This window comes from Cyanistes caeruleus, chromosome 17, assembly GCF_971803275.1.
Source record: "Cyanistes caeruleus chromosome 17, bCyaCae1.hap1.1, whole genome shotgun sequence".
Lineage (NCBI taxonomy): Eukaryota > Metazoa > Chordata > Aves > Passeriformes > Paridae > Cyanistes > Cyanistes caeruleus.
Genome location: NC_141717.1, coordinates 12,499,126 through 12,517,994, shown reverse-complemented (window position 1 = coordinate 12,517,994; position 18,869 = coordinate 12,499,126). Strand labels below are relative to the sequence as shown.

The window sequence follows — 18,869 nt, the reverse complement described above, 5'->3', positions numbered from 1 at the left end:
TTGGTTTATAAATAGTGGGAAGCAGGTAGGTGTTCCTGGCTGCATAAACAGTTGCTGTAAGTACAGTTGTGCAATGGCAAAAAGGGGAGGTGCTGCTGCTTTTCCCTCCCCAAGTCACTGAGTGGGGCAAGCTCAGGGTGAGCTCTGTGGGACTTCACTGTCTGAGAAGATGCACCTGATCAATAGTGACTGCTCAGAAGATGAGCTTCTCCTGCACAGACTGGGATGTAGGGCAGAGGAGTTCATTCTTTTCTTAGCTCTAAGTGCTCCTGGAAGATAATGACTTGGGGTCTGGGTAGAGAGAATTTGAGACATTTCTTGTGCTAGAGCCTGCAAATCATTGCATTTGAGTTCCGTGTCTTAGATTAATTTTTTCTTGGATCTGTTGGGGATTTGGTTTAGGTTGTTGTGCAAGAGGGAAGCTGTAGCAGGCTCTCCTGCTGTGAGCTGTGGTGCTCAGGCACCAGAGCTAGCTTTGCTCCTCCACATCCCTAGCAGGCTTCCTGCTCTGTGGCTGTGGTGGTGGTGAGCCCAACAGCTGCATCAGCTGGTTTCCCACATGAAACCAGTTTCTGTTCTCTCTCCTGCTTGTTCTTTGAGAATCCTGATCTTCCATTGTAAACTTTGGTGTGGTCTGGAACCCCCTTTCATAGGGAAGCTGGGGCTGGGTAGCTTTCTCTGGAGAGACCACTTCCTCCCTCACTTTCCTAAATTAACGGAGTGAATCACCTACAGAAGCATCACTTGTGCTGTGCAGTGCTGCCTTTGAGGAGTGTTAATCCCTTTTGGGTGTCAGCACTTCTCTGAGCTGTGTAAGGCACAAGCACAGCTGCACATCTTACCCTGTCCCCTCCACCCCCTCCTTATTTCTGCAGTTCTGCCTTCCCTTGTCAAGGGAAGCTGTGACAAAGTTGTGGACAAAGATAGAGCATGTGATTATCCTATATTCTTGTGACAACTTGGTGTGGCTGCTCATCTGTTTAACCAAGGTCCTGCCTCCTTTGGCTGACCTCGGTTCGGGACATGGATCGATGCTGGGATGAGCTGGGCAGGATGAGCAGGATGCAGGGCTCTGGGGATGTGGAGGAGGGCTTGAGCAGGGAGCTCTCATGCGAGCTGGCAGCCTCCCACCTCCTGAGCTGGTTGCTGTGCAGCTCTGGAAGGCAGCAGCCAATGGGGCTCAGGAGCATCCGTGCAGTTGGGCTCACCCAATAACTCCCGAGGTGCCTTGTTTTCAGTCTGAAACATCTAACTTCTCTACTGCTGCTTTCCCCCTCTCCCTGCCTTTCCTCTTCTCTCCCCTCAGCTGTCTCATGGTATTGGTTGGAGGAGGAACATGCCCGCTCTTGGGTCTCTGGCTGTGCTGGCTGTGTTCCTCACAAAAATCTGTCACCTCTTGGTGACTGCATCAGGTGGGGTGGGTTGTACAGCTGGAGGCAAACCCCAGCTCTGAAGGCTCGTGCTTTGCCCTGTAAGCAAGCTGAAAGTAGCCCTAAAATGGGATCATCAGCCATTTCACATGCATGGACTCTCCTCCAGCTGGGTGCCAGCATAAATGCTGTGAATCTGCCTCGTGGGCTGGGGGTCCCAGAGCAGGAGAGGTGCTGGTGAGCTGGAGCACATGCAGGGGGAGGCCACTGAGATGCTGAAGGGAGGCTGGGAGGCCTGGGACCCTTCAGCCTGGAGAGGAGAAATGACAGATCCGTGAGCAGCCTTTGGGTAGCTGAAGGAGGGACTTGAGGAGGATGGTTCCAGGCTCTTCTCAGAGATGCCCAGCAAAAGGACAAGCTGACAACAACCTCAGGCTGGAATGGGAAATGGAACATGGGTGGAACTTATGAGCATTTTTCTTTATAGTGCTGGAGCAGGGGCTGAGGGAAGCTCTGGGAACTTGTGTGTCAGAGACACTCAAAATTATCCAGGCAAGACTGAGCAACCCCATCTATTAAATTAGCCCTACTTTAAGCAGCAGGTTGCACTAGAGTGACCTCCAGAGGTCTTTTCCAGCCTATTGTTTTCTACTATTGTATGGAATGTGTGGAATTGAGGTTTGTCTCTGAAATTTCAGTAACGTGTTGTCACAGCAGCAGTGACATGTTGACATACTGGAGTGAACGCTATGAAGCTGGAGCTTTAAATGTGGACATTTAACATTTATGGGAATTAACCTTTCAGGACTCTGTGTTGCCTATTTTTGAAGGGAAAGGAGATGAAATAACCATGAATGCTGCTTTCCCCCTTCTCTGTGGGGTGCTGAGTAAAGGCTGAATGCTGCTTTGTTTTCCCAGGTACCCCCTCCTGCCATTTTAGTGTGATCTCTGTTTTAAAAGTATGCCTCACATTCATGTATTGTCCATACAGTCCTTTCAGAAGAGTCAAGGCTAATTTTAAAGGCACAATCATTCTTATTTTCCCTTTAATAAGGTCTAGTGGTGTGCTAGTGGGTTAGAGTCTAACTGTAGTGAAAAGCTGATCACCAGCCATCTCCACCCTCTGGGATCCCAGGAGGTTACTGGAACAGCACACTGCCCCAGTTTCTCTTGCTGATGAGTGTGATGATTGCATTTTATAGTTTTGTTTGGTATTTTAAGCATGACTCTTGATAAGCTAGTTTGATAGCTGGCTGTTATGTCTGGGACCAGCATTTGACAGATGACTTCACAGGGGGAAAGCAACTTAAGTAGCTTAATAGGATTTAGCTCTGTCTACACCGTCCTGCCAGAGCACGTTATAAACCACTTTAGTGGGATTCCTTCTTTAAATATAGCCATGACATAAGTGCAGGCAGAACCTCTAAGAGAACTCTGGGAACTTTCCTGAAAAATCAATCTCTGTGGTTCAGAAGAATTGCTGAATGAATGAATATCAGTGCAGGAACTCGAGGAATCCCACCAGCACTGATCTCATGAGCAGGATAAAAGGATCTCTTAAGGCAGGCTGTGTGTGTATTAAATTACCTGTAAAATGCATTGATTTCTAGTGGATATGATGTGTATCTCATGGGAAAGCAAAGCAACTAATGAAAAATCCTATTAGGACACAGTGGGGCAAACACCTCCTCCTTTGAACTGATGTAACCTCTATTACAGCCAAATAGCCCTGTGTCCTACAGATTCCCAAACTTGGTGGTAAAGGAAGCTAAAAGTGAGGTGTGTTTGTCTTTAAATAGTTGATATAAACCAAGTACTTCAAATTTCTTTTAGGCCAGTGGTCCCTGACTGCTTTCAGCTTTGCAGGCAAACCCTAAGAGAGTTAAACAGCTTTGAAACAGTTGAAAGGAGACAGATTCCCCTCTTCCCCCAGCCCCGTGGGGAAATGAGGAAACTGCAAGAAGAGCTGCTCAGAGCCAGAGCCATGGAGTGAGATTGATGCCCTGTGAACATGTGTTGGAGCATCAGATTTGCCTTGTATTTGCCAGGGTTTTAATCTCACTGCATCTGCTATTAGCTGTGCCCCTGTTCCCTCAGGAATGGCATTCAGGAGGTGAGTTTAAAATCAGGATGATGCTGGGGAGCAGAAGCAGAGGGGTGAGGCAGTGACCACTCACCAGAACTGAGTGAGGGGCAGCTGCTGGGGGGAGCATCTGCAGCTCTGCACTGCTGCTGGGAAAAACTGCAAAGAAAACTCCCTATTCAGATTACATTTCCCTTCAGGGCAGCAGCCTGAGGAGGCCCTAATCCCTTCTCACATTTGGCCAGGAGCCTGCAGGAGGCCTTTCTTAGCTCCCTAGCCTCCCTTGCACAGGCTCAGGAGAAGTGGTTAATGACGCTCCCAGTGTTGTCAGTGGTGCAGAAACACGGGCTCCAGCTGTGACTGTGGTGGGTCTTGGCTAGCTTGGATAGTTTTTTTTTTATCTGCTTCCTCTGTTAGTCCCTCTATGGTATTTTTTTTTCATGGGTTTGAAGGTTCTCAGTTGTGAATATTGGTAGTCTTTGTCCCTGAGGGTTTTTTTTTTGAGAGTTTTTTTTTCTTCTTTAAAGAAAGAAAAGGAAAAAAGGCAATTCGACCCCAAAATAAAACTAAAGAAGAGTTGATATTGAAATGTTTCCTGCACATGAAGGAGTCTCTTTTGTGGGAAAGAAAGATACAGTTTTAAGTTTAAGGAAGAGATTTCCTGCCTTTCTTTCCCATTTTTTTTTAAATTATTTCTTTGTTTGAACTCTGACTGTAGTAGCCTCGAATAGTAGTTTGGAGTGAATTTATGGTGAGAAGCGTGGCACCTGTTTGTGTGTGGCAGTTAAATGGCACGTTGGCATTGTTTGTGCAGGGAGGTCAGTGCAGGTCCACAGTCAATAGATGGGTCAGAGGTCTCTGTTCTCCCTTCCCCAACCTACAGAAGCTGTCCCTACGGGGTATTGCCCCTTCCCAGCTCTTCACGGCCTCTCCACACGACCGGCATGCTGCACTGAAGCTGACTTCAAATACAAATCATTTTAAGGAAGATGTCATGTGGGCTGCTGGCTGTAGCACAGTGGGCTGTGACTTTCTGAAGATGTAGGGCAGTGTGCCTTTCATTTTGTTCTTTGTCCCCTCCCAGAGGTCAGTCCTCAGGGCAGCCAGACCAGAGTGTTTTGCTAATGTAATCAGGAGTGCTGTTTCTCTCACTCTGTAGTAGGCTTACAGTGCATTATGAACTGCACGAAGTTCTTGCTGTGTAAACAGACTTTTGACCTGCTTCACTTGTGTAGACAAATGCCAGTGAAGCTGGATAGGGTAAATATTATGGAAACTCGGTGCTCTGTTGTTTTCCTGTTGGTTATTTTCATGTTGTTCCAAAACTTCTCTCTTGTTATTCTGAAGATTGACTCCAGGTTGCAAACTGAGCACAAACTGGATGTGGATCTCTCTGTCAAAGACACCTCAGTACACTAAAATGACCCATTGCCATCACTTGACACATAAATGCAGAAGCCCAATTATTGCTGCTTACCTTCCTGTCCATTTAGTGCTAATAAAAGCAGTTTATGAAGCCATTTGCAGTGGATTTGTAATCTTGGCTAGAAAGTACATCTTTTCCTTCTAATGAATTTTATTTATTTTTTTTTTTTAAATTTGGGTGCCTTCAAATGCCAAAGTGTATGCTAGAGCTTCTCACTTAGACATTTTCCTAATAGCTGCAGTTTAGAAAAAGACCTCTTCATTGTGCTAATGATATGGAACAAGTTGTACACATTAAAAAAAAAACAGCATTAGGTTGCCTTTCAAGTCTAACATTAGTAACAATTTGATGTTAAGAGTTTCCATTCCAGTTTGGATTCTCTCTCTGTTATCTGTATAACTTTTGTGGTTCAGTGTAGCAAATGTTATGCTCGAGTTTATAGTGTGCAGCTGTAGATGCTCAGTGCCAAAACTCTCAAGACATAAATGGGATTAAAATGGTGCCTGAAGACAAACCAGCAAGTTCAGAATAATGCAAAGTTATGGCAGAAGGGAGCAGAACCACGTTATCTACAGCAGTCATGCTCATGGAAACACTGCCATTCCTGCTGATGGGATGGGCTAACCCTGTTGATGGGTTGGGGAAAGTTTCCACCACTGTGACAAGTGTTTGTTTTCTGTTCCACTTTGGGGTGGCTCTGCTCATTTCCATGCTCTTTCCTCTCCCTCCCCAGTGCCTTGTTTATCCACTCCCCAACAGAAATGGCAAAATACTGGTGACTAATGTCAGCAGCTTGCAGTGACCTCCCTGCCAGGACATCAGAGCCGAGGATTGGGCTCAGTGTCTTCAAACTCCGTAGTGGCCGATCACTTCAGATTTGGTTGTCTGGTTTAAGAAGAGATGATTAAGGAGATCAAGAAGTTGCTGTGAGCCTAAATACTGCATTTAATCTGAACTGGTGCCACATCTCCTGGAAAGGACAGGGTTTGGGTTCTGCAGAAGAGTGGGGGACTTGTAGATGATGCATGTAGTTACCTCTGCAGGAGAATTCTTAAAGCTCAGAGGGGCAGGATGAGCACTTGGGTTTGACACCCAAATCTAATAAGGAACAGCAATAGCTGAAGAACAGCTAACGTGGAGTAAAGCACAGACTCTGTACAGCTGGGGTCTTGGAATAAAATCCTTGAGGCTTCTGTCTGTGCCAGAGCATGAATGGCCACCATAGATTTAAAAAAAGCAGTGTCCCAGCACTTGGCTTGATAGAGTGTAAGGACAGGCACTTAGGAGAGATCATGTTTTTCCCCTCTAAATGAAGTGTATTGTCTCTGAGAGTGCACATTGTAGGAGGGGGAAGGGAAAAAAGGATGGAAATTGGATTAAATCACTGGGCTTTAGGCCTAAGCATTTCCTGCTTTTTTTTTTTCCTTTTTTATTTTTTAAAAACACACCAGTGCTGCCTCACTCACGTGCTGGGATCTGCAACTGTGCTCAGGTCCCTGCCTGCAGGCACTGCCACGTCTTTTTTTCCTTCAGGGAGTTCCAGGCCTGCAGGAGCATAGCTGAGCTCCTGCTGGAGGGCTGGGGATGGGGAATTGTCTTGGCGTGGGAATTTATACAGCACTTGAGCACGAGCCAGGTAATAGAGGCAGTGCTTGCTTAGCCCTGAGTTGTAGGAGCATTAAATTCATACTTCCCTTATAGCATGGGGTTTCTTTCCATTATCCAGTTTGCTGGAAGATTACCTTGTGAGGAGCCTGTGTTTTAAGGCATTAATGGATGGTACAGTTTTCTAATCAAGGAAATTAGGTGGCTTCTAAAAGACCTCGAGCAGAGGAGCTGCTGTTGGGTGGGAGTGTGTGGGCTAATCTTCTGTGGGAAAGGAATGTCTGTGGAATTGTGTGGATCTGCCATGGGTGAGCTGGGCAAGTGTAGATGTGAGTGGTGCAGGATACCTGCCAAATTCCTCCAGCCACCCTCTTGGTGCCCTTCACCTCAATACCCCAAATCATTACCTGATTCTTGCCTTTTAACAAAATTAACTAATGGCTGTCACTTTGTCCAGCTGGGAATACCAGGAAGAAATAACCTTCCAAAGCTTGAAGGTCTGTTCCCTGAGGATTCCTTGCACATTTTGCTGGTCTGGGATTTGGGGCAAAGATCTGCATGAACACTGATGCATCTGTGGTGGTGAGGTTTTTTAGAGTCCTGCAAGGGAATTTGCAGAATCCCCAGAAAGGAAATCCGCCTTTTCAGCGAGAATGCTCATTTGACAAGCTGCCAGTTCTGAGCTAAGCCTCATTTAATAAAGATTTAGTCTGTGGGGACCTGTCAGTGGAAACTGAGTTTGGTGAGAGTGTCTCATTCTTTTCATCACTGTAGTGCACAGAGGCTTTCAGCCAGCACTATGGAGAAACTAGGGATAAGAACATCCAATTTAGAGGACCCCCTTACCTCTGGGAATGTTTCCTTACTGTGTAAGATGGAGATTGCTGAGTTGGTAACAACTAAGGGAATAAATGGATTGTTATTTGACTTCAACCCAATAGGACTCCAGTGTTCACTGCTGATTAGCACAGCTCAGATCTGCATTCATGGGCAGGAAAAAATATCCAACCCAATTGTTAAGCAAAGCCTTTCTACTCTGTGCTTTCCCTCTCTCTGTGGTGTGTGATATGAGTTGCTCTGATGAATTTTAGCACTTGCCCCTGTGGAAGCTGAGGTGTGCAGACATACCTGAGCTATGTATTATTCTGAAAACTCTAGCAGTGATTATATTGAGCTGGTTGCTGCAATAAACCAACCAAGTTGTGTCTTTTTGGCCTCTACACTGCTGGCTTCTGTGAATTGGACCAAATATAAAGGCAGAGCTGAAAGTCTTTAATTATGAAATAAGGGGTCACAATGTTAGTATGGGAGGAAATGATGATGAATCTTGAATCAACCCTGCCTTGTTCTTAGTTGTTGCTTACACTTGAGAAATTAATCTGAACTAACGGGAGGAATAAATTCAAAACAGATTAGTTAAACCACTTTAGATGCACTAAAATGAATTAAACTACACTGAATTAAGGCCATTCTAGTTAAACTACATTAAAACCCTGTGTGAACACTCATTTGTAACTAAAGTGGCTTTAGTTCACAGCTCTAATACCAGTTAACTGTATAATGCCCATGCCTACATAGAGAGCTTTGCAGTGCTGGGGAAACTGTCCTGCTCATTTAACCAACTTGGTAAATGGAACTGAGCAATGGAGTCATGCTAAGACATGTTTCAGCTGCAGATCTGTTTTTATTCTAATGTGTCTGTTGTATTGTCTTAAGGTGTTTTTTAAAAAAAAAAAAAAAAAGCAAAACAGAAAAAAGAAGCATGACACAATCCTTGGCATTTCCTGCTTTCCGGAAAGGAAAGCCAATAGCCAAAAAAAGCTAAAGGCAAAGTGGTGGCCTATATTGCTTGCTCCAGTGTGGACTTGCCCTAAATAGATCTGTAATCTCCTGCCCTCCCTTAGCAGTGTACTTTCTCTGGGAGGTGTCTGTAGAAGGGGATGAGATGGTAGAACCTGTTCTCTGTTTCCATGGTGCTCTTCCCTGTTGCAGAGGGATCCCTCATGGAAGAGAATTCATCTCAGTACCGTGGGAAAAGCCTCTTGCACAGCACATTTCCTGCCCAGCTTTGCTCCTGCACGGAGCTGAGCACAGTAATTGGCCTGGGAAGGTCTGTCCCCTGCGATAGGGATGCTTTAGTGCTGACATCAGCAGCGCTTTCCACATCCTCCCCCGTTGGCCAATACATGGTTGGCCGTGTTCCCTACCCCTCTGCAGGGGCTGTGGGATGAGTGACATCCTGAGACACTCGAGTATCTCAGCAAACACCTCGTACAGCATTTTCTGAGTACTGAAAATCAAGTCTCTGAACACACAGCGTGTTCAGAACAAGTTGATGAGGAGGTCAGAGTGTTCCTCGTGTTGCCAGCATTGAGAAAATAAAAAAAATAAAAAAACATCAGCTAGCTTGGTGGAACGTAGCTGCTTCTCATCTGAGAGTATATCAGCTTTTTAGAGAGATGTCCTGAAGTCTGGAAGGAAATAAAAAAACAGTGTAGGAAGTAGTGTAGGCATGACAGTATCCCACAGCAGTTTCTTTTCTTGCTAAGATGACTTCCGTCCTTCATGGAATAAATAGAGATGAGTGCTCCTTTGGCAGCAGCCCAGGTTGCTTCATTTGTTCTTCTGGGTGAACGTTTTTCTCTTCCCACACTCCTTTAACCTCTTCTCTCTGTTTTATTATCACTATCTCAAGTCACTGCGTGGAAATGCAGAAAGAATACTAGCTGCAGATTCAATGGAAAGCTTTCTTTTGGCAAAAGCTAAGGTAAACCATTCTCAATCTGGCAATGATTAGGACAGCTGTGTTCTTGAGGTGCTCAAAAGCTGCTGCTCTTTTATTCTGTGGGCTGAAATGATGGGCATGAAAATGAAGTTTTAAGATGAAATACCTTTGAAATCATTGGTGGAAAATTAAAAATGAAACTGCACAGCTTCTCAGGAACCTCCTGAAGGCTTCAGCTTTGCTCTCAAGTTTCTTAAGGAGCTTTGGTAGACTTTCCAACCAGCAGTAAAATAGCAATCATCTATTCCATGTGAAGAGCTTCTCACTATTCTGTGCTGCTGTTACTGCAGTTAAGGTTTAAATATGGTAATTGGAAGCTGGATAAATTGAGATTGGTAAAATTTGTACGTGATAAACACCTAGATTGTTTTGAGCCCTTGTGTGTTCAGAATTAACTTCTTAAACCTATTCTGCTGCCAGGACATTTTGTGCCAAATAATCTTCATGGCAGAGGGAACAAGGTGGTGTGAAGAAGAGTCACTAAGCCAACACTTTACAGAAAAGTCAAGTGATGAGCAAACAACATTTAATGCAGTGGTAAACCTTGACATTTAACATGAATGCAGCCCAGAGTTTACCTCCTGCACTATGGTGCCTTGTGGCTTTATTTAGGCTTTCCCCCTTTCTGAGGAAATAAATACAACTTGTATATCCCTTTTCTTGTGTTCTTAGGTAGATCTCTTTTCTTTGTGACTTCACCTGTTGGATGGGATGAAATATACCTCCCTTAAATGCAGTTTCAGCAGCTAAAATCAGCCTCCCAAGACCAGATCATTCCATAGATATATTTGGATATCTGACAACGTGGATCACCCTTTGGAATTTACAAGCTGAAAATGGCTGTTTCATACAGAGATTTTTCACCCATCACACACGGGTGTCCCTTGGTTGATTTGACCCCCAGTAACGTAAGGCAGGGTTTTGGAGAGCGGGGATTGAGCAGACTGGAGGTTGATCTGCATGTGAGTCCTTAGGAATGATATCACCACCACACCTCGTGGAAGAGCTGACCAGCCCCTGGGTAGCTTTGTGGGGGATGTTTTTTGTTGTGCTCTGTGTTTCTCCTTTCTCTACATGAGGCTCTAGATGTTCTCTGCCCTTTTTTTGGCTTCATGCTCCCATGGAGGTGGTAAGTGCCACAAATCCTGGCAACCACACTGGAGCTGGGAGAGCTGTTAACGTTGCAGCAGCATCCCTGCACAACAGCGAGTGCTTTCAGGTTCCATGGTGCCTCTCCAAGCTAGCAGTGCTCCTGTGGTTACTTCCCTGTGTGCAGCTTTTATTTGGAAAGTGCTTCCTGGCACGAGTAGCCTCGTCTCCTGCCAGTCTGGTGGATCCCACTTGGATTTACTCTCATTTTCAGGGACTGCTCTGTCTCCACTTCTGCTATTACTGTCAGTGCGCTGGTAAAATGCTGTTCCTCCAAGTTGTCTCCATTTTCCTGTAAGGGCAGTTCATGCATCATTTGCTCTAAAGGTTCTGATAGCTCAGCAAATGTTCTAAGACAAATTGATGCTCTTTTGTGGCAAAAGGCCTACTGCATAATTTTACATTTACTTGGGATAATGTGGCCTTGGATAACCGAGTCCCAGATTTACTGTTGCAGGATAGAGTGTCTAAGGGTTTATCCAGCCACAACCTCCCTTTTTAAATACCGTCATTTAATCCTGACAAGCAGGCAGAGGAATATCTTTGGTTGTGACCAGGCTTTCACTGCCAGCCAGTCCCTGGGTCCTAAACTGACTCATCAGTCAGAAAGATTAATAACTGCTCTGCTGGATGATTTCACTTGCCATGGCACATATCCATTAATGGAAAACAAATATTCTCTGGAAAATTAAATGCAGATTGTGGTATAGTGGACAGCCAAGTCCTTTTGGCCAGATGCAAATTTAGAGCATGTATTAAGTGTCCCCTCAAAGCAAGGACTTCAGGTTGCTTGCTGGTTGGCAGTCTAATATCCATTTTTCCTTTTTTTTTAGTATTTCCTTTTATTTCCTTTCAATGGGGGCAGTTCCCCTACATCTGGAGCTGCAGTGTGGATTTTTTGCTGATAAAAGGGTTGCTGGGAGGATGTTTTCAGCTGAGTTTGTCTTTCCAGCAGTAATGCCTTTTAGCATGTGCAGGAGTGTTGAGGGTGTGAAGAAAGAAGTGCAGGCGAGCGGGGCAGGAAAGCTCTGCCTGACATGTTTAAAAAATAAAGAATATCCCCGAGGAGCTTTGGTATGCCAAATGTGTTAGTTAAATTAGCATGGAGTGCTCGTTCGTGGCAGGGCTTCAGAAGTGGGGGAACGCGGGGCTCCGAGCACAGCTTCCCTCTCGGAGGCCCCTCTCTGCTCAGGAGCTCCAGCAGCGCTCACACCATCTGGAGAAAGCATGGGAAAGGGGGATTGGGCTTTTTCCCTTCCACCCCCACTCCTCGCTGCTAGAGATCCCAGAGTTCACTTTGCACAGCGGGGCTGAGTTTCTGCTCTTTAGTTTGGGAAGGCAGCACCTGTGAGCTGCCCCCATCCCAGGGCGCTCCATGCGCTTCGGGAGGGTTTCCAGAGGCTGGGAGAGCCAAGAGCAAGGGGCAAAGTGGAGTATCTGTGGTGCAGCACTTGGGTTTAACTGGTGTGCACCTCCTTACATGTGTGGCTGACGTTTCTTGGCTGGGAAGGAGCTTGAGTGGCTTTTCTGCCAGGGTAATCACTCAGCAGGGAGTACCTATGGAGCAGAGCAGGGGAAAGAGGGGAAAGAAAAGCCTACAAGGAGCGAGTTCCTACCAGACCCTGTTAGAAACAGTCACCAGTTGTGAAAGGTCTTGACTTTAATCTCAGCACTCTTTGTTGTATTCCTTTTGATCAGAAGGAAGTTATTGTTTCAATCAGGAGGAAGCACATAAATGTTCTTTAAGGAATTTCTGCATTGGGAGGAAAAGAGATACTGGTTTGAAAACCCAAGCCTTTGTTCTAGGTTAGCTGATAGAGATCTTTATCTGCATTCCCAATATTGGGGCACCAGCAAGTGACTTGGACTCTTTCCAGATATTTAAATAACTTCTAGTAAGTTGGCATTTGTCACCACTAACAAGAATTTATCAAAAAAAAACCCTTATGGATAAAATTGCATCCTTTTGCTTGATTCATGCTGCTGGGAAAATGTGGCTAGATATGGTGTTGGAAGGGATTAATTTTTTTAAATTTTTATTTTATTTAACAAAATTGGTTTGCATTTTTGGATTTTAGGCAGGATGTTTCGAATAAAAATAAATTGGAAGGGAGTTAAACACTTACAACTTCCCTTTCCTCCCAGGAACATGACTAGAAATAGGTCTAATTCACACTAACTCAGCTTGTGACTGCTTCAAGTGTGTCTGTAGCATCCACGTTTGTTGTACCTATATATGTGGATGGTATATGGAGGGGTTTAGCATTTATTCTAGGTCTACCTTGAGCAGAAGCATTGCATGGAGATTGATTTTTAAAAAAAATTAATCTCATGCATGTATAATAAATTCCACCCCCTCTCAAACCCACTCATGCACTTGGATTTCTAATGAATAAGCCTGCGTATTTATTCATGAAGATTAAAAAACTGTACAGATAGAGGCAGCTGGCTGAACTAGGGTTTTTTTATTATTATTTTTGTTCTCTAAATCTGCTGACCTATGATCAGTAGTAAAGAGGAAACCCTCCGATTAACTTAGGCTGTTTGCAGACTGGGGCAGACAAAATGGCTCAGCTGTTTACTGCTGAGATTCAAAATGTGGTTTCACTGAGTGGGATGGAGAGAGCGGAGCAAGTGAGACCAAAAAAATCACCTCTTTATATTTTAAAAAAGTGCCAAAGCCACAAAATGACTTGTTTTCGAGGTATGCCTTGCAGAGCCCTCACACATCCCAGGCTGGGCTCCCCTGCCGTGGCCAGATGTGACACCCATGTCTGTTCCTGCAGGCCCTGCTGCTGTTGGGGGGCATCGCTCTCTCCTGCCTGGCTCTGGACCTGCTCTTCCTCCTGTTCTACTCCTTCTGGCTGTGCTGCCGCCACCGCAAGAGCGAGGAGCACCTCAATGCTGACTGCTGCTGCACAGCCTGGTGCGTCATCATCGCCACCCTCGTCTGCAGGTACGGCCCCGCACCGGGGACCAGCCCCATCCTTCGGTGTGTCCTGGCTCACATCCTCCCACGTGCTCCCAAATGCCTCTGCTCCGTGGATACTGGCAATAACCCCTCTTTCTGTTTGATGGATGTATGTTTTTAAACGTCTCTAATAGATATCCTTCCTTTCTGGCGCTGCCTGGTGGTTTGAGCAATGTGAAAAGGAATAGTTAATGCCCTGCTCTTTGATACTTTTCAAGTGATAAATCAAGGACCCTCCGTCCTTGGGAGCTTATCACTTAAACAGGATGGATACAGCTGAAATATTTATCAGGCCTAAACGCGGATTTCTCAGAACCTGGTGTCCAAAAAGAATCACTATGTGTGGGAGAGTAGATTAGGAAGAAAGAGTCACAGATGATTCTTTTGGGTTTGGAAGGATTGGTGCAGGGAATGTTCAGATTTTGTAGCCTGCTGTATTTTATCTGCACTAATGTGCCTTCTCCAAGGGCTGCTAGTAATGGTGCCAGGGTCAGCAGTGTTTCCTGTCATGACTGATAGAAGCTTTTGGAGGTGAGGTGGAAAGAGGAATGCCTGAAAACCAAGAACAAAATCAGTAATTAGTGGAGAGCAGCTGCAGGAGAATTTAGAAGGAGATAATTTCCTAGAAAGTGAATGCTGGGGCATCTGAAAGCAGGGATATGTTTGCAGATGTGGAAGGAAGGAGCCTCTGATCATGTTTCAACTTGGGCAGAATGAGTCCTCTGGATGTGTTCCCTATATTGAACACTTTCCAATTTGCATTTCTTTCCAATTCCAAGCACCATCTATTCTTGCCCAAGACTCCAGGTTGGTCTCAGCTGCCCCTCTGTGGGTCTGGCCGGTCTGGGAGCAGTCCCCTAGTCAGAGAGGAGGGAGCTGTGAGACGATTGCATTTGGCAGTGCCTTGTGGTTTGCTTTTTGCCTTAGCCTGCTGATGGGTGGTGGGTGTGCTGTGTGATCCCTCTGCAGGTGAGGTGTTCCTTGAAGGCTCAGCTTCAGGAGCCAGACTGTGCTGCTGTGTGTTTGTGTGTTTGCTCTTTCGAGGCACTCACTTAAGAGAACAGCAAAGCCTTGAAGTGTTGGAACGAGCAGAGCAGAGCAGACATTCTGTGGTGAGTTCAGCAGCTGGGGGTGGATTTGCCTGTAGAAGCAGGGGCTGAGGGCTGAGGAGGAGACCTTGTGTGCCAGCCAGTATTGCTGTGTTTGCAGGGAGCTCTTCCACGCTTTGCTGACCGCAAATAAGTGCCTGGGGTGGAAAGGCAAACCACAGAAAAACTTGTAAAGAAGAAATCTCAGCCTCATTCACCTTTTAGTGATCTTAAGAGCTTCAGCTGCATCCATTCCCATCCGCTGAGAGAGCTGTGGTCCTAACCCTTTCTTACAGAAGCTCTGGCTGGTGCTATTTATAGTTGTGCTGCTCCTACAGGCCCTTGTTAGCTATTGTTATGCAGCAAATGTGACCCAGGCAGCTGCTGCCCTGTGGTAGTTATGTTTGTTTTTGATTGCAGAGAGGGTGAGAAGGAGGTATTCTGCACTTCTCCAGAGCATGTGTGAGATAATTTAAAACTGGAAGCGCAGCATATAAATTATGGTAAACTTGATGTGACTCTGTCAAACCCACAAGCTGGAAAGCCGCTTAGGCTTCCTCGAAATCTGAACCACTGGTGTATCCTTGAATCCTTGGTGTACAGTTTGTTTCTGCAAGTATTAAATGCAGAACCATAAATCTAAGGTTAATAACGTAAGGTTCTATCTGAACCTACAGCGACATTGGATGATCATTTTTCTTGACTTTTTTTAATTAGTTGTTTAAGCTCCTCTCTGAAATCAGCATGCTTGAGCAAGAGCAGGTCGGTACCATCATGGTGAGGAAGGTGCTGTCCAAGAGCTGCTGCTCTCCTGCAGGGATGAGATTGGTTTTCTGCAGCAGCTGGATGCCACAGTGCCCTCAAAGCAGTTTCTCTTGGCACTCTGTGCTCAGTCTGTCCTGGGAATACAGATACAGCTCCCGACAAGCCGACTCCAACTGTTGGTATCTACCTGGGACTTCCTGCTAGCACTGGTTAAAGATCAGCCCACTGGATATATCCTGTCCCAGCTGTGTGTCACATGTAGCAGAAGAGCCAGACCAGCTGTCCTACTGGGCTGTACAGGATAGCTGTTCTGACTGTGCCAGTTTTGTGGCTCTGTTCGGGTGCTGAAGCAGAGAGAGGTTCCAACCTGCTGCATGCAGGTCTGGTCTGTCTGAGTACTCGGAAGGGGGACTATTGTGTTCCTAGCTGAGAACTGGTTAACTGTGCTTAAGTCCAGCTGTGCCTAGGACATGCTTCTCTAGGCTCCCTCAGTCCCAGGGGGCTGTTTGTGCTGGGAGTGCTGCTGTGCTCCATCGCTCTTTCCTAATGACTCACACCAGGGAGAGTGCTGAGCCAGCAGAGCCTTAACTGGTTAACAGGGGCTCTCCAACAAAATGTCTCTAATGAGTCTTCCCAGTTGCTCTAGCCACAAAGCTGCAGGAATGCTTAGCCTAGATTTTTCCATTAATGCTTCAGTTCTAGTCCTTACCGATTTTGATTGGTTTCTCTGTATGGGGAGTTGTCCTATAAACCATCTCACCCACTGGTTAGGTGACCCTAATTCTCCCAGAGGGGACCTCAGCTCTGAAGGTAGGGAGAAAGCTTTGTGAAGAGGGTATCAGAAAGAAATGGGTGCAAATAAATGGTAAAAACTTGTTTTATCAAGTGCCAGTAATAGCACTTTCCCCTGGTGTGAAAGTGCAAGGTGGTAATTAGACAGACAAATTAACATTCCTCCTGAGAACTTGAAGTCTAAAAAGGGCTCTTCTTATGAAGTTCCTGTAATTAAAGATGACTTGGTGTAGTTAGATTATTCATTTCTAAGGATGTGATGTGAATGGCTAGTGCTCATCTTTCCAGACTGGTGTCTGGGTACCCAGAGGGTCACAGTGTGTGTGTGGGTATTACAGCAGCAGGATCTCATCACTAGAAAGCACATATATCCTCTCTGTGTCAGACCAATGCTCTGATGTTCATCATGTGTAAATGCAGCAAACTTTTTTTTTGTTGTTTTTTGCAGGTCACGTTGCAAGCAAATTCAATTACACTTGATTGGTATTTCTGGTTCTTTACCCAGGTGTCCAGAGTACATGTGATTCACACAAACAACAGGAAAGCTGCTCTCCAGGCTTGGATTTCTTGAATCTTGCTGAAAAGTGGTACTGAAGTGTGTGTACCACCTGCAGGAGTTTAGATCACACTGTTGTATCTGTAGGAAAAGCCAGAAATCCTGGTGTGCACCTCTCCCATCTCACTGCTGCAACTCTTTGAAGAGCTTGTAGAGTTCTGAGTCCCTGGTGTGTGTCTGTGGGACTGCACTGGTGGTGACAGCTTTAAGCTCAAATTGCAATGTTTTCTTGACTTAAATAAGTGGGTTTCTTAAAACTTACCACAACTATTGAGTAGCCAAGTAGCTTTTTTAAGTGCAGAGCTGAATAGCAGGAGCAACTTTTTAGATGGCCTGTAAGGCCGTGATAAATTGATTTTTAAAGATTTTATTCAAAAATATGAGTGAGAGGGAAAGCAGAGGAGTGATGGTGGTAGTGAAAGTGACAGGAGATGACAGAGGTAGGTTTGGGAGGAGGAATTGAGGATGGGGCAGTATGGATTTGGGAGGAGAGAGGGGTGTGTGCACTCAAAGGGGAGTGCAACAGAAGCAAGACTGGCAGAAGTAGACATGACTTTCCTATAGAAGCATTGAAAATGTGTTGGAGTATCTTCCACAGGGTGCTAGGGTGGAAGAGAGCTGTGTCATTCAGGAATGCTGTTCTTGTATCCAGGCTGTGTGACAGAAATACATCCACTGGGTGATGATTTTGTCATCCTGTCATACTGGGAGATGGGTCTGCTGTATCTTAGGCTGCTGTGCCTTCCGGGGTTCGTGCAAGAAGCCTTGTGATTTATCATGACCTCAAGGACTTATGCTGTTGGGTTAAGATCGAGTTGATCTATTTTTATTTTAAAAGAATGCTCTTAAATAGAAGGAGCCCCTCTGTTTCCCTTTAATCATATAAAAGGTAGTTAAAAACTAGTGTAAATCCTTAAATCTGCTTTAAACAATAGCAACTCATATCAGTGTGTGTGGGCAGGGATTTGAAGCAACTGTTGGATTTAGATGAAGCCAAATGCAAACAAAGCTAAGCAGCAGCAGTTCCCCCCACCTGCCCTTCAGCTCTGCCCCCTCCCCAGGCACAGCTGGCCCCAGCCAGGGCTTCTGGGGTGGGTTCCTTCCTTCTCTGCCCTGATAGAAAGGGGAAGAGTCACAAAACTGCGTGGCTTGCTCCTAGGGGAAGGGGAAGGCTGTGTAAGTGGCCCTTGCTAGCACAGGGTGTGAATGCAGAGCTGGCTTTTGCAGGGCAGAAATGGAATAATTAACACTTTATGTGTAATTTGTAGGGAATGTGTGAGTCTCATGTCTAGAGGAGTTTATTACTTGGATTAAATGGCTTTTATCCCAGTTGTTGTGCTGTGGTGTTCTCTTTCAGGAGTAGTGACTGTGTCTGGAGGGTCAGGGCAGTGGGGGCTGTGGTTTGTACTGGGCAGGATGGGAAGCCTATGGAAAACTGCCAGGGTAGCTCTGCCTCCAACAGGGCAATGAGTTTAAAGTCACTTGTTTGTAGTGCCAGCACTTCATGGCTGGTACCTGTGAGTGAGCTGCCTGATCTGTGCAGCATCCCCAAGGAAGAGGTGTCTGCTGCTACTTCAGAGCGCTGTTTCTGAGTCTTTCCCACCAAAACTGTGCTGCTGTGCTGGGAATACTGAGAGCCAGGCAGGAGATTTTGGGCACTTACCAAGTCTTTGCTGAAAGAATAGGCTTCTAGTAGCTGTAAACAGGCTGAATAGAAATGGCTCTCTAATTAAAGGGGTCAGGTCTGCCTATTCAGTGTCCAGAATGTTCTGGAATTTATTTGGTGCCTATGGTAGGAACAAATATTAAATGTTTTCTGCAGCTCAGGGGGCTGAAAGGGTCTGTGAGAACTTCTTTGCTGTGATAAGACAAGGAGGAATTCAAGCCGTGGTTTTGTACTTTCTGTGATGGGGTGCTGAGTTGCCTTATCCTGGGCATAGCTCTGCATCTGTAATCTCTCTGCTTCAGGAGGAGGGGGTAGTGTGTCTTTTTTATTCCTTCCACCCCCGTGCACCCCAGGCATGTGTTATCAAGCTCTGATAATAGCTGCAACGAGGGAGGAATGCAGAGGGCTTTTCTCTCTTTAGTTATCAGCATAATTTGCATTAGGAAATTGTTTGAGGAATGGTGTTCTTGAAGAAAGAGGCCCATTTATTTTATTAATGCTAAATATTTAGTTACATAGCTGCTGCCTCTCTTTCTGTTTATGAAGGCTGCCTCTTGTCCCTAGAAGACTCCTCAGCTCAGTTTTTTATGGGCCAAGCTCTCTATAATTTATG

General features: G+C 45.5%; 1 protein-coding gene across 6 annotated transcripts in view; it reads left to right on the top strand.

The window, feature by feature from the left end:
- The window catches only part of TTYH3 (tweety family member 3), a 72,133-nt gene that overhangs the window by 23,761 nt on the left and 29,503 nt on the right, over positions 1-18,869 (top strand). For all 6 annotated transcript variants that reach the window (XM_086855025.1, XM_086855020.1, XM_086855019.1 and 3 more), the window contains exon 2: positions 13,205-13,374. In XM_086855025.1, coding sequence (XP_086711151.1) covers positions 13,205-13,374 — 170 coding nt within the window. The remainder of the gene's footprint in view (positions 1-13,204; positions 13,375-18,869) is intronic.